Source organism: Crocodylus porosus, unplaced genomic scaffold, assembly GCF_001723895.1.
Source record: "Crocodylus porosus isolate Cpor-Errol unplaced genomic scaffold, CroPor_comp1, whole genome shotgun sequence".
NCBI lineage: Eukaryota > Metazoa > Chordata > Crocodylia > Crocodylidae > Crocodylus > Crocodylus porosus.
Genome location: NW_017728917.1, coordinates 10,966,695 through 10,981,746, shown reverse-complemented (window position 1 = coordinate 10,981,746; position 15,052 = coordinate 10,966,695). Strand labels below are relative to the sequence as shown.

Here is a 15,052-nt window from a genome sequence, read left to right as displayed (position 1 = left end):
TTGTATCCTGTTCATGGCAGCTTTTATCATAGAATCATAGAAATAGGGTCGGAAGGGACCTTATAGATCTTCAAGTACAACACCCTGCCTGGGCAGGAGAAAAACTGGAAAAGAAACAACTTTTTTGGCAGCCAAAGACTAGCAGCACAGAAGCTGCTTAATTCTAAAAGTCTGAAGGAATTTCACCTTTCACAATGTCACTGTTAGACAAAAACATTTTTCAAAGGATTTAACCTCAGGAGAAGTGACTTCTATGAACTCTTGTTCTAGTGTGACCACAATCTCTTCAACCAACAGCCTTCAATAACCAACTATAGTAAAGGGTGCCCAGGACAAAATGTTTTTATTTGAGATTCTCTGCGCTGATCAAGTGATGTTTTGGGGACTAGTCTATGATGTTCTAGGGATTAATCCCATATAAAATGCTGACAGGTTATGAGATCTTGACCCCCTGCCCCCAGTCCAAAAGGGCTTGTAAATCCAACTTTTCAATCATAAAACAAAATCCCATGCAACTGCTAAAAGCCATGAAATTGTGAGACAGGAAGACTTGCTACTGGAGAAACTATTTAATGGGTGGTTGGAATTTTATTTAAATGGATGACATTTCAGAGTTTACAACTTTGGTCTAATATGAAGCGAAAATGTGTAGATGTTCTATGCCAAATGCCAATTCTTAAGGAGGACTGGGCATAGTCCTACTCGCATGCAGCTGACAAGGAGAGGTAGCAGGTAGTTTTATGCTTTATGACCTACCGGGAAAGTTGCTATTGCCTGAATGCTGGTTGGGGAGAGCACAGGGCTGGGATTCAGACAATCTGTATCTGCTGTTACCTGTGTTAACCCATTCTTATATCTATAAAAAAAAATTACTTCAAATCACCCCAAGGTTTGTTTCCATGATAATAGAAATAATATTAGTTGGCACTTAGCCCCTTCACTAACTGTTGGGGGAAGAGAACAAGAGTAATTTATTAAAAGTGGGAGCTAAATTAGAAGCTGCTTAATGACTTTAATCTCTAGAGAGTGAAATTATGTTCATGCATTTTGGACAGCTATGGAAATCACTCATTGCTGGAATATTTATGCTCTTAAAATAGGTCAGATTTTGGTTTAAGCTACTTGAAGCCCTTTTACATTTCCTTTGTGATAGCCTGGTCCCTTTTAAAAAGAGACTATTAAACTCTGGAAGACAAATAGTGGAAAGCAATTATATAGGTAGACTTTTTTGCTGCTGCTGAGACATACATTCAGAGGCATAAAGTATTTAGGTGCCTACCTCTTACTTGGAGCTAGATGGCTAAATACCTTTACCAGTCTATCTTTCTGGAGCTCTGATAGATTAGAGTTAAGGCAGGATAAGGCTTTCAGTTTCTCATGTGTCCAACTCAGCTGCAGTATTTGCATTGAGGACAGTTTCACTGTGCTTAGCTTGGACCATGAACTTGTATCAGCCTATCTTACCCTCAGTTCTGTTTCTTGGACCTCAGCCCCCTGCAGCCGTGTTCTGGATCATCAGTATGACTGGGGAAAGTCTCAAATCTCCCAAATGGGGGTTTATCATACAAGTACTATGCAATCATTCCTATTAAAGTTCAGCTATATGCAGTGTTGGGTTAGCTGACTGCTCTTCCATGAGTCCAACTCAACCTGCTCGTTATAGGACTGAAACATTTCCATGGTCTTTTTGTATTGCTCTAACCTTGTCTGAAGGGAGAATTTCCATCCTGTGCAGACACCCAACACCAGGCTTCTGACCCTCTTCCTTCCTAATAAGCCATCTAAGTAGGGTTTGCATGAGACTTAAGTGTGGTATAGTTTCTAGAAAAGGGGTGAATTTCAGCTTAAAAGATTAACATGAGGCTGACAGGCTGTTTCCAAGGGATCTGGTCTGGGTGAATTCAGTCATGCTGGGTGAGAAAGAAAGGAGCCAAGAGAAGCAAAACTTGGAGAGGAAATTAATCTTTATAGGAAAGGGTGGAAAAAACAGAAGGAGCTCTTGGCTAATAATCTAACGCAGAGGTGTCAACAGAGAGGGGAGGGCAGCCAGCAACTGCTGAAGCCACTGAACGGAGGGCAGCAAATGGAAGAGTTTGTGGCACTTGTTCCTGATGATGAAGAGAGAGAACTTCTTGTTAGTCAAGGGTCAGTGAATCTGCACATCTGCCATTTTGATGGTTGTTCTGGTTGCAGTTTGTGGAGGCACCAGAGGGTCTGAACCTTGCCTCCCATCATGACCTTTGGTCTTCACTGAAGCTGAACAGGGAGGCAGGTTAACTTCATCTTTAAAAGTCAAGCAGACAGTGACCAGAAGGAGCCACAACAGCGAAGACCACTCCGGGGGCTTGCGTGGAACTCTCCCCGGTAAGGAAGCAGCACACCCTGTTCATCGTAGGGGGAGAAAGGGGGTCAGCGATTTTGTTACTTGGTGGTTTCCTTGGTTGTAATTTGCTGCCCATGTTTGGGGAGCAGGGTGCACGCTATGAAGAGACTGAGGGCCTCATCTCTACTGCAGAGGGGGCAGATCTCAGTCAAGCGTGTGTATAAATAAAAATTTGGATAGTTAAGCACATAATACAATGGATTTGTTCAAATACCTTTACTGAAAAACTATTTAACAAAAATGCATTTCAATGAGCAAATACTATGAGCAAATAATAAATGTGGGAATTGGAGAGGTGCGTCACAGTCAGCCCTAATGCATTACACTGTAAACCGGACTCCTCCTAATTAATTCTTGACAGCATGTTTAAAATCTGAAACTACTTTTTGCGAGTTGCAGGAAGGCAGGAAGGATAAGGATGGGTACTGGTGTGTTTCAATGTGCATAACTTTATCATAGCTTTTAAATGTGAAGCAAGATGTCTGCTACAAGAAATAATAATTACCTATTGTTTAGAAGGGGGCCATTAACAATATTTTGCCTGCTTAGGATGCATTCAGGAATGGGATGTACTTCAATTACATGGTATTCTAACTTGACTTGCATTTGTACAGCAGACTTGATGTCATAAGATGAAGGGGGAGGCACAGTAAAAATGCGCAGACCTGATAGCCACACACAGTATAAAACTTCAAAAAAAAAATGAATTGCATGTAGTGTCTGGGTTACCTGATTCATCTTGGCCTTGTATCTGCTTACATTGTTTAAAATAATACATCGAGGCTGCTTTTCATTATTCTAGGGCATGTTCCCTTTCACACCTTCTAAGTGCTATTAAAATGATTGGATACACAGAGAAGAGTTATTTAGTGGAGCATTGAAATGTAGAACCTACCAAATCAGGAGAAAGAGAGAACAAGTTTCTTTAGTCCAACAAAATAAAGGCTGAGAAGAGACACGTTGCTTTCTCTAATATGCACTGGGAGCTAAACACCAAGCAAAGGGGGAAGAAGGTGGTGGAGGAGAAACTATTTAGGCTAAAGAACAGAGTTATCGCAACAACAAATGGGTGAAGACTGGCCACAACTAAGCTGAAATTCTGTAGCAGCCTCCAAAGCAGAGGAGTTGGGGACAAAAATTGAACTCATCTTTAAATGGAGCATGATCAGTTTGTGAAAGGAATGATGTGAAGTGATGCCTGTGATGGCAGGAGATACCAGGTACCCAGGAGGCGTCCTGCATGCTACATCCCTCTGCTAGGTATTTGCCCTAGGATGTTTTATAGTCACAATAACACATCAAGGTGTCTTTGCTGACAGACTGCTATTTCCCATCTAGTCCTTGCATCATCTCTCAGCCAATTAAGCAACCTATGGTGGGAGAGGCTACCTGAACCTGATACACACCCCATTCTTGTTACCCACTGGGCAATGGCTCTGTGGGAGTTCAGGGGGCCTGAGGTGTGCTGGAGCAGGCTCTGCATGTGCATGACTCTGATGATGGTCTCTCATTTTGCCTTCCAGTAAAGATAAGTACTAAGAGAAATGGGGCACATGTAGCACTTTTCTAATGCCTGAATTTAGATGAGGAATCAGAACTAAAATAGAAGACAAGCTTTTCTTTTTCTCCTGTTTATAGTTTGAATTCTGATAGTCACTTTATTGCCTCTCTTATACAGAGCTGGATCCTCAGCTGATGTAAACTGACATAACTGCATTTTCTGTGGCCCTTGCCTCTGATGTATAATTAGAAGCATCCCACAACTTCTTCCTTCTTTCCAGTTCACTTATTCCACCTTGCTTTCTAGTTTTACCAGTGCAGACATCAACGATACCCTTCTGATCCACTCCCCAGAAAGCCACTGAAATGTTTCTTCCTGTTTTGCATTTGCAACAGACAAAGGGCAGGAAACCATGCAGTTGTCCCAAGGAAAATTATGATTACCTTTCCATTATTTCTGTGGAGCCTGCCTTTCCCATCTACCTGTCATCTTTATCTTGAAGGGAGGGGCATGGCTTGGTTTCCCAAAGGCTTCTGGAGATTTTTTTTTTTTTTTAAATCTTACTTCCATTTCATGCAATATCCCTTCTGGCCTATGTTACTCCTGGACTTAATCTGCTCTCCTGGCAGGAACCAGACATGTACAAAAGTGCTGCCCAGCGCAGGGGGAACTTCCATTTACTTTACAAGAAGTTGTCAGCAGTTTGCAGCAGGTTCTGTGCAAATCAGTGGCTGGAAAAGGCTCATGAAGAACTGGGGAAGCAGGTGCACCTTGGAACTCATTGTTTGCTGCTCATGTAATGGAGTGATTCTGTTAAGCAGGGATTTCTTGAAAGCACAGGGCTTTCCACCCACATCTAAAAACTACACGATGAAGCATTTACCCTAAACGGGGACAGTCTATGCTTTGTGCTCTCTCCAGAGTGAAAGCTTGAAGGAGTGCAACCCTTCAAACCCAACTTTTCAGGTAAGGCACCTCAGTTTCCATTGCTTCCTTGTGTTCTTCTTGTCCCTCTCCACATTAAACCTGCCTACTTCTGAGCCCCCAAGCTCATCTGGAGCTCTAGCCCTGCTGGGTCCCAGCTTTCAGGGCAAGAGACCCTTGAGGGTAAATCTGTAGGGGAAAGCCAGGCACAGGGGTTGGGGTGGCTTTATGGTAGGTCTCTGCACTGGAGCAGTGAGCTGGGTTTCAGAGAGATGCTGCTTTCCTTCCTCTGGTAAACCTCCTTGATGATTCTGTATCATTCTTTGCCACTGGCCCATAAAAACACTTCTGTCCACTACTCATTATCATTACTTTACAACCCCCCAATTTCAGAGAATCCCAAATCCTGAAGGACACCCTTCCGTCTGCTCAGATTTAAAAATAAGACCTCTAGTCTTTTTGGATGATGACCCCATATCCAGGCTCCCAAAGTGGAAGAAATCCTCACTGTTGAGTCCCCAAAGTCAAGGGTATTTATTTTATGGCATTGCCACATTTCAAGGATTCACATCCCATGTACACTCAGACTTCTCTTGGTTTCCAGAATCACCCTCCTTTCCTTCAAACTCTTTTTCCTGCAGGTCACGGCCTCGTGAGCTGCCAAACAACTCAGAGAGCTGTGACCCTCCAAGGTTCATTGTTACTCTCTCTAGTCCTTTCAGAGCCTATCATCAGCCCCCTTGCCAAAATTTCACATTAGCTCCTTGCTTGCCCAAAAACCTGTTCCCTGTCAGCAGAAACCCTCCAGCAGTTTGAGGTTTTACATCCTGTTGAATGTAAGATATGCAGTTCACGGTGCAAGGACAACGAGGCAAAGAGGGAACCTCTCTAGATGGAACACCAAGTCTAGTGCCCTACAGTTGTCATGATCATAGTGACAAAGCTCAACATATGTGTGGGGAGGGGAGACAAAGGGAAGAGGAGCTCAGATCCACTTCAATGCACGCAGCTGAAGCAGCAAGTGAGAGAGAAATGTTGAGTGTTTGTCTGGGTACTGGAATTGATCCCTCTCAATCCATACCCCTAACAAGAGAACTCTATTCAGCTTTGTTAAAATACAGCCAGAAGAGGGACCTAGTTGATCACAGAAGGGTGATTTCATGTTTTAAAAGAAACATGGCATTTAGTGCTTGAACACTGTATTGGAAATTTCAAGGTAAAGTCAGAGACTGGAAAGGGATTGATAAACATTGTCAAATATTAACAATTTCTAACTGCTGACAGTTCACAAATTCCATCGGGCAGAGATGCCAAACCAATAATTTGTGGGTCTTTGCTTTATTTTGCAGGATTTCTGAGGAGCATTGTGTTGCCTGAAATCGTAGTCGGCCATGTCTCCCCCTGTAACCTCAGATCTTGCCTACATCCCTCCCGATGGCGGATGGGGATGGGCAGTGGTATTTGGAGCTTCCATCACTGTTGGATTTTCATACACCTTCCCAAAAGCTTTCACCATCTATTTCAAAGAACTTCAGGCTGAGTATAAGGTATCCTACAGCCAGATCGCATGGATAACTTCCATCATGTGTGCTACTACCTACGGAGGGGGTGAGTGAAACCTAGAGTATTTCTTTGGGTCAAAGAAGGGCTTATCTTTCTTCAAAACACGGCAGAAAAAAATAATTTTCTTCTAAACAGTTCAGTGGGGTCCAAATGAATTTCTGACTTTCTGTTCTTATCCTGTTTCATATTGCATCATGGCATTTTAGTGAATATTGGTGAATGTTTTCGTAGTGGTCAAATCTTTAACGCGGCACCAAATATTGCCAGTGCTCAGGATTTTACTGGACGTCATGTTGTAGAGGCAATCCTGGCCTTGCTGAGCCTGATGGAAGTTTTGCTGTGGATTTAATTACGGTCAGTATTTTACCTCTGGTGTTTTTCCCTAAACCTTCTGGAGTCATGTGATTACATGAGATTTCGTTTCAAGCAAAACTGAATTTTTAGAGGTCACAGTTGTGGAAAACCACCAGAAAGCAACAGACAAAGAAACAGCATATTGCATGTTGTTGTTTTAAGAAAGCCTTCAAGGATTTCAAACCAGTTTTTAAGATTTTGGGGGTTCGACCATTTTTGAGTGCTTGGGTTTGCCAATGAATGCTACAAAAAGATTTTCTATGGAAATATTTTTATAAAACACTAATATTCTGGTCGAATTTGTTTAAAAACTACAGCAAATATTTCTTAAATGACCAAGATTTTGGTATGTCATGCAGAAGCATTTTGAAGGGATAAAGATTATTTTTAAAGATATAACATTAACTGAATAAGTGTGCACCTCAAAAAGCATCTGTTTATAGGGCAGATCACTATAAATAGCGGCCACAGCCCATTTTGGGAAAAGTAACATTTGTCCTAATAATTGAATGATTCACTCATTGCTTTCAAAGGGGCCTTTGCCCTATCCACTAAAAATTGATTTTAGTCAGCTGCTTGCATCTGAATTGTTTGTATGTACCTCGCTATTAACTAAATGTAGGAGGGCGTCACACTTGGAATAGATTGGGTGAAGGGTTTGAAAGGCAACTGAGGCAGGGTTATGGGAGGTGCATGTGGCTACTGCTTTGTGTCTCAGGGAAATTTTCATTCCATTTGAATCCTAGTGCATCAGCAGGATTCATGCTGACAGAAGATCACAATAAGTTTCACACCTAGAGCATTGCAAATGTATTCGGTGTGCATGTTATGTGGATGGAGTAAGTACATAACTTCATTGCAGCTCCTCAATGAAATATGGTCCTAAGACCACATGTAAGAAATTGGTTAGGTAGTAGGACAAAGGACACTGCTTGTCCGTGGTGGTGAAAAGGGAAGCTGTTCTTGAAGAACAGGCATGAATTTAAGACCACGTTACAAACTACGCAGGCAGACCAGTAATCCCTCCACCAGCACACCGATTACTACTTGTGACTTGTTACTTAGATAGCCAGAATGCGACTCCCAGGGTGAGTTCATGCCTCAGAAAATTGGCAGTAGAACAGGAAACCTTTCACTTGCTGGTTCAAATCCAGCCCGTGCCAATGGAGAATGAAAGCTGTTGTCTCTAAAAAGCAGGCAGATGGTCACGGTCCGTTTCCCCATAGGCAGGTACCAAGGTCACTAACCCCCGCCACAAGTGATGATAATTGCCAGGCTCAGCAGAGAGAAGTTAATGGTTGAAATGAATCGTTCTCATCCTCACGCAAGCCACCTCTTCAGCCTGGGTGGGAGCTCCCTTGCGGAGCAGTATGGGGCTGCCAATGGATGTTACCTTTGTGCCACTATAAAAAAGGTTTAAGGTGGCACAAAACCCGAGCAAACCGACGTCCTTGCCCCTCGTCCTGTCACAAATTCCCCAAACTTCCTAGTAATAATTGGTGCTGCCTCCTTGTGGCAGATGTCTGTCTGCTTACGGTGCAAGAGCACAGGTGGTCTGGGGCTAGCCAACCTGGGCAGGCACTCCCCAGGCTTCAGGGTCCTGATTCTGCAAAGAACGGCCCCAAGTGCCTGGCCCCAACCTGGGGCTCGTGCCTGCTGGGCTTCCTGGCTTCATGCCGGTGCACAACAGCCCTGGGCAATGTCTCTCTGCCCATCTATTGGATCAGCTGTGCCAGGATACATCCCAACAGAGCTGGTCCCGCCATGAAGACGATGTCCATTTGTAGCATGGGAAAATCTTACAGTCTGTTCTGCAGTCTTTTCTAGGGGTAAACAGAAAAGTTCAGTTGTCAGGGATGATAAGGTGGCACCTTAACAAATACCCTAATTCATTCACATTAGTAGCAAGTGCCACACTGACTGCCTTTATGTTCTGCAAAGAATGGGAAAAGGATATTAAATGGTGTTTGTGTGATAACATATTTCAGGTAGAGCAGGCTGCTAAATGAATTATTTTTCTGTAAAAAAAAAAAAAAAAAAAATCCTGTTGGAGATGGGAATTTTTGGCTTTCACCCAGGCTTTTTTTATTATTGTTATTAATCATCTGGACTTTATCAAATTTTAATGACCTTATTGTTTTGATTGATAGCCCAGTGTGCAAGAGCCTGATCTTATCAGAAGTCACTAATGAGATGATAGGAGAATATCAGTGTGGTAAAAATACCATCTTGAATGGGAAAGAAAATTAAGAAAATTAAATTCACTTTTTGGTAAGGCTGTAATTGCTGTTACTCAAACTTCATATTTAATGACTTACTCTTAGCATTCTAAAGGGGGTTTTCTACCCACTTTTATTTTCCATAAGAGCTTGATTTGTTAATAAAAGCTATCTGATGCTAAATCTTGGTACATACTCAGCATTCCCTTAAATCCCACTGCCTGAGAACTCTGGTGGCTTTTGAAAATTTAAACCAGGTAGAATCTGTATATGAAACAGAGGAAATAATGTGCCATTTTCCACTCTGTAACTTTGCAAAACTGCTTCAACTTTTGTACTGTTAGAGTTGCAAAATGACAAATGAAAGTGTGATCCATTCCATCGCATCTAAGAGCAGAAAAGATAAAAGGAGAAAACAAAAATGAAAACTAAAACTTGAAAATGCCCAGAGTTTTGTGGGAAATTTTGGTCCAAAGAACATTTAAGGATTAGATTTTTGGTGGTCTCCATTTTGGAAAGGACACTTTTGTTTAGGAAATGTTTTGGAATGGAAAAGCTTCACTGGATCTTGCCATCAGTGTGTTTCTCACTTGCCACATGGGAAACTTGGGGTTGAGATTTTAAAATTTGCCTAACAGACTTTAGTGTACAACTTCAATTGTTTGATTTAAATCCCCTTGGGAAATCCCTAGCTTCAATTTTCAAGTCTATGATTTTGAGTTACCTGTACACAGCAACTTCTTAAGATGTTTTAGAAGAAAAAAAAATGTTTTTCTAAAACATTTTAAGAAGTTGCTGTGTGTATGTGTGTGTGAATATGTGTGTGTGTGTGCATGTAAAATATATATTATTTTCCTCCCCACATTTGACTGATTCTAAATTCTGGACAGTCTTGGCTTATGCTAAGTGAAAGTCTGGCTCTAATTCAAGTCGATGGGCATTTTGCCAGTGACTTCAATTGAGCCAGGATTTCTTCCTGTATTCACAAATATTCGTCTTTAGGTTAGTAGTGTTAGGAGCCTGCAAAGTTTCCAGCCCAAGGGGATGGTATTTGAGACAGTTGAAAGAAGAGGGCTGAAGTCTGGATGAAATTTTTAGAAGTATGTTCTGTGCGTCTCGACCTCCATAAGAAGTGTTGTCGTAAGGGGGTCCAAGAATGCTAAGTCATGGAAGCCCCGGTAAACAGATCTGGTGCGTAAACGTGTTATTGAAACTGATGTTAAAGGAGTTATCTCTCTGATGCTCTTAGGGCTATTTGAGAGGTCAGTCCATAGACCCAGGGTTAAAGAGAGCTTGAACAAATACTACATCAGGATCAAAAGCCTTGTCGTTCCTGATCTACAGGGTTAGGTGGAACATCGCACGTCAAAAGTTCAACAAGTTTCTGGGGAACAATGCAAGGGGGACCTTGGAAGTTAATGCTAAAACCTCAGGATTGATCTGTTGGTCAGCCAACAGCAGGAAGGAAGGGCAATGAAGAAAAGCAGAAGTAGTAGGCCAGCTTTACCTGCAGCGAGATAAGGCTTTCTGCACCCAATGTGGTTTCCAATCTGCTTTCCAGGGAACCATGCATTTTTCTGCCACACTTCATTCAAAACAATCCATGGTCGACATGCAACCTGAACTCGAGCCGTTAACGCAGTTGGATCTAGATAAACCAGGGGATTGTTTTATTGTGGGAGACCAATTCAGACAGGAAGAGTAACAGTATGATATAGCTGTTGGCAGGTCAGGGAAAGGGACCCTACAGGTTGGAAGAAAAATGTATACTGCTGTAACTTGCATGATAAAAGGCAGAACAAGGACTGAGGTGTGGTAGGAGGAAAAAACTAACAGTTGTTGAATATGAATGGATCCATTGAAGCTGTGCCCAACTTCTTGCCCCCCTCTGTACCTAGATCAGCCAACTTGGAGCTTGCCAAATGAGAGAGATGTATCCGTTGAATGCAAAGGGATTTAAAACTGAGTTAATTAAACTGGTGCACAAGACCCGTGTGTACCCATGTATTTGGGTTTAAATCAGGTTACTTAGGTTCTGAGTCTATCTGGCAAGTGTTTACGCTAAACTGAAACTAGCCACTCTTAAATTGTAATAAATGACCTGCTTTTAGTGATTCATTACATGGATGTATGTAAAGCCCAGTTTAAGGTGAACCAGTACAATTGTCTCACATGGACCAGATAATATAAACTGGGTCTGGCTGGGGGGTGGGCATATAGGGTTGACCTTGTTTGGTTTGCTTCACAGTAAACCCAGCAGCATCTCATCTTCGCTGCATTTTTACCTTAAAATAATCAAGGCACATTAGTTACTTGCTGTAAAAATACATCTCTTAGCAGTGAAGACAAGGCTTGAATCTGGGAGCAGAGAACCAAAGGGTGGGGACTAGTTCAGGACATAGTGTCCTCAGTAAAGAAGCCCCTTTATGCTCTTTACAAATGAGTCCTGTTTTTTCCCATTAGGAGGGGAATAGGCACAGGCCTGACCACCGTGTGATGTACGTACCCATTGCCCTTCTACACAAGTCACATGCTTGGCCCTCTCTGAGTGTAATTTTATGAACATGGCCAGTTTATGTGCTCTGTAATCAAAGACATAAATACAGAGGTTGAAATTTCCACACTGTTATAGCTATCAAAACGAATGACTAAATCCTCCTCGCTGCTTTAAAATTTCTCAGCTGTACTATTCCCCGCTCCGTCCCCGCCCTTTTTAATATAATATTTTCCATATGCAACAGTGCAGTGTCTGCATGAGGATTAAAAAGTAAATGATACTGAAATGCAGTAGTAAAGGAGTAATTCCCAAATTAAAAGATCCCAGTTATTGGCTTTAAAGGAATCGCATCTATCATTTTACCCCTCTGAATGTTTCTGTTCAGCTCATTCCAACTGAAATCCTTGCATAAAAACAAATCTCTTGCTGGTAACTTTATTTTCTGGTTTACAGAAACCCATCATTTCCAGCAGTGATATTTTATACACCTGGCAGTTTTAACCAAACAGACACGGGCCTGGAGCTATTTAAGAGTTTCACCGGGCAGGAATGAATTATTGTATGTTGTCGGAAGAGTTCATATAGCTTGGCTTGGTCTCCGCCAGTAATACTGGAGCTTAGCAAAAAAACCAAGTTTGACATTTCATAATTTTCTCTTCTGACCTCTCCCTGGCCCCTTGTAAAACGTTACTCAGTGGGAAGCAGAAACGAGCAGTATCAGACTTTTATCTGCTTGCTGCTATACTCAATTTACATCAGTTCACTGGAGCCCTCATCAAGGGCTAGGTGCCTGAGCTAATGCCCCTGCACCAAGGCATGCCAAATGGAGAGACGTGGTGGGCCAATGCAGTTGGGCTATGCAGGGTGGGTTGGACAGTAGAGACTCTGCAATTCCACGCTGCCATCTGTCACACGGCCCTGCTTTGGGACAAGCTTATTCCTTGTTAGCCTAGAGAAGGGGCAAAGTGGATTTCATATCCAGGTCAGGCTTCCCACCAAAATACTTGTATATTTGCTAAGAGAGTGCATCGGGGACTCTAGTCATCCATGCACCCTTAATTCACAGACCTTCAAGCCCACGTTGTTTAACCAATGGGCCAGCTGGTACCCGTACAGCAGGGAGCCTCCGCCTGGTTCTTGACTCACCAGAGTCTCCTTCCTCGTACCTGTGCAGACATGTCCTAGATCAGTGGTTCTCACCCTTTTTTACACTGGGATCCCATTGACGTTTAGCAATGGCCAGTCCTGATCCAGGGACCCTCACTCCCAACCCAGGCACCAGCCCCCAATATGTGGGGCGAGGGGCATGGTTGGCCCTAAGCAGGCCCTCTGCCAGCCTGCAAGGGAAAAGCCACAGTTTCCCACGTTTGTCTCCTTTAAAGGAGAATCCCTTTTTAAACTTTGTTCCACTTTTTAAATTTGTGTGCATCCCTTTCATATATTCTTGTGACCCACGGGGTTGAGAAACACTGACCCAGATGTCCTCTTAGCCCTGATCTAGAAGAGCTAGAGAAGCTGCTCTTCACCCTCCAGTGATGATCAATGGCAGTTCGACCTGCTTGCTCCTCACTAGATAGCAGCACGGAGAGCTGTAATACTGAATACATAAGGTTACATACTGTAATACATAAGGTTTTCTTTAATTAAACCCCCCGACATGAAAATATTAGTAGGAATAAATCCCTAAGTGCAGGAGCTCCTCAGGCTACACACAAAAGAATGCATTTTGTATTAGTTTGCATTTCCTCACCACTGAGCATGACTAAACCAAAGTCCTGGTCCAAAGAGGATAAGGCTAATACTGCCATGCATTATGCTCCCACTATCAAAAATATTGATATGTCTTCAGGCTTGAATTTTAACGACTACATCTGTTATAGGGCTGATGAAAAGAATTTGTATTGAATTAAAAGCTGTTGTTGAATAGTAATCCATAGAAATATGTGCCGGATGAAATAAAGCACATTGCTAGGAAACGAAACCTATGTGACCATCTTCAAAAGGTTCCGCTGAGGAAATAAATTATTCTCCTGGGTCCTCAGGTCCAGCCCTCTGCTCTTACAGGTGACCACGGCATCCAGGACCGCAATGTGCTATGCACTGGTGCAGACACAGACTAGACAGTGTGATATTTTCATTCTCTCTGATGAAGGTAGAGTAGGAGTTTTGCCATTAGCTTCAATGAGACACTTACACATTCATCTTGCCAGTTTAAGAAAGTAAAATCTATTCATTTTGGTTGTATTTTTAAATATTCTAGAATAGGTCAAAATTTGCACAGAAAAAAAATCTTTTAGAAAACGCAACTTTTACAAATAGTGTCAGGAGCATTTTTTTCTTTTATAACTTTTGCAATGTTTTTATTTTTTCATTTTTTGTAAAATTGTTTGTCCGAACAGGGGCATTGCAGTGAAAAATGTTGCTACTGGATTTGTTAAAAAATGTTTAAAAATGTATTAAAGTAATTTCAACCAGGATTCATAGTAGAGATGATAGCTTTGATTAGACCAGCAAGATTTTTGCAAAAAATAAAATGTCTTTAATTGCAAGCTTTTGGGCACAAACACCCGTCATCAGGCATTGGAGAAAAGATTGTAAAAGTTCTCCTGGGTAGAAATGAAAGTTCGTATGTCATAGGATTTCACAGGGGTGTCAATAGATGGAAAATAGATAGAAATCTTTCTACTGACACCTCTGTGAAATCCTATGACATACGAACTTTCATTTCTACCCAGGAGAACTTTTACAGTCTTTTCTCCAATGCTTGATGACGGGTGTTTGTGCCCAAAAGCTTGCAATTAAAGACATTTTATTTTTTGCAAAAATCTTGCTGGTCTAATCAAAGCTATCATCTCTACTTACTACGAGTCCTGATTGCCTTTTCCTCTAGCTCAATACAGCTACAACCTGGATACCTTAACATAATTTCTACAGTCTTTGCTAAAATAATATAGGAATTCTTAAATCAGTATTAAAATATGGAATGAAAATGTGGAAAACTTTACAGGAAATAGGCAATGAACCCTATGATGTGGAAAGGGCTTCAAACTTGTGATTCTTCCCCCTTCCCTAAAACTGCCCATTTTAGGACTCCACTTAATAGAGGGTGCCTCATTTCTCCAGTTCTGGATCCACCCTTGGATCTCAGGAGCAGTTAGTGCTAAAGATTTAATACAAGTGGTTGCCTTCATGCCAGCCTGTCTGGAATAAGCCTGAAGCACATCTCCCTGGAAAATGCCCTGAGCAAAGGGATTTATACCAGTGACTGCCTTGTACTTGTTCTTCCCTTCTCAGGTGAGTTTTGCCCTGGCTCCAGCCAAGTTACCTTGTATAGCCTTGAGCTGAAGTTAATATCTCATATATCTCTGATTACTCGGGTATTATGCTCTTTATCAAGTCGCATCTTGCCACCTTGCAGGCCAATCAAAATAATAATAATAATAAAAACAGTTTACAATAGGCCAGGTTAATAAACTGTTACCATGGAGATCACTGAATAATAACATGGACTAGATCTGGGGATATATAAGGTTTATCTGCAGCAAATTTTTAATTGTCAGCTAACTTTCTACCCTGGTGCAAATCAAGTGAAACATGGCAGATCTGATTAA

General features: G+C 41.9%; 1 protein-coding gene across 3 annotated transcripts in view; it reads left to right on the top strand.

The window, feature by feature from the left end:
* The first annotated feature begins 2,152 nt into the window (after nucleotides 1-2,152).
* Nucleotides 2,153-15,052, top strand: part of LOC109311193 (monocarboxylate transporter 2-like) — a 47,208-nt gene continuing 34,308 nt past the window's right edge. Inside the window, exons 1-2 of one of the 3 annotated variants that reach the window (XM_019536685.1) lie at nucleotides 2,153-2,364; nucleotides 6,158-6,416. In XM_019536685.1, coding sequence (XP_019392230.1) covers nucleotides 6,200-6,416 — 217 coding nt within the window. In that variant the 5' untranslated portion in view covers nucleotides 2,153-2,364; nucleotides 6,158-6,199. Of the gene's footprint in view, nucleotides 2,365-4,826; nucleotides 4,851-6,157; nucleotides 6,417-15,052 lie in introns of those variants that run through there. The other 2 variants (XM_019536686.1, XM_019536687.1) reach the window with 2 other exon arrangements.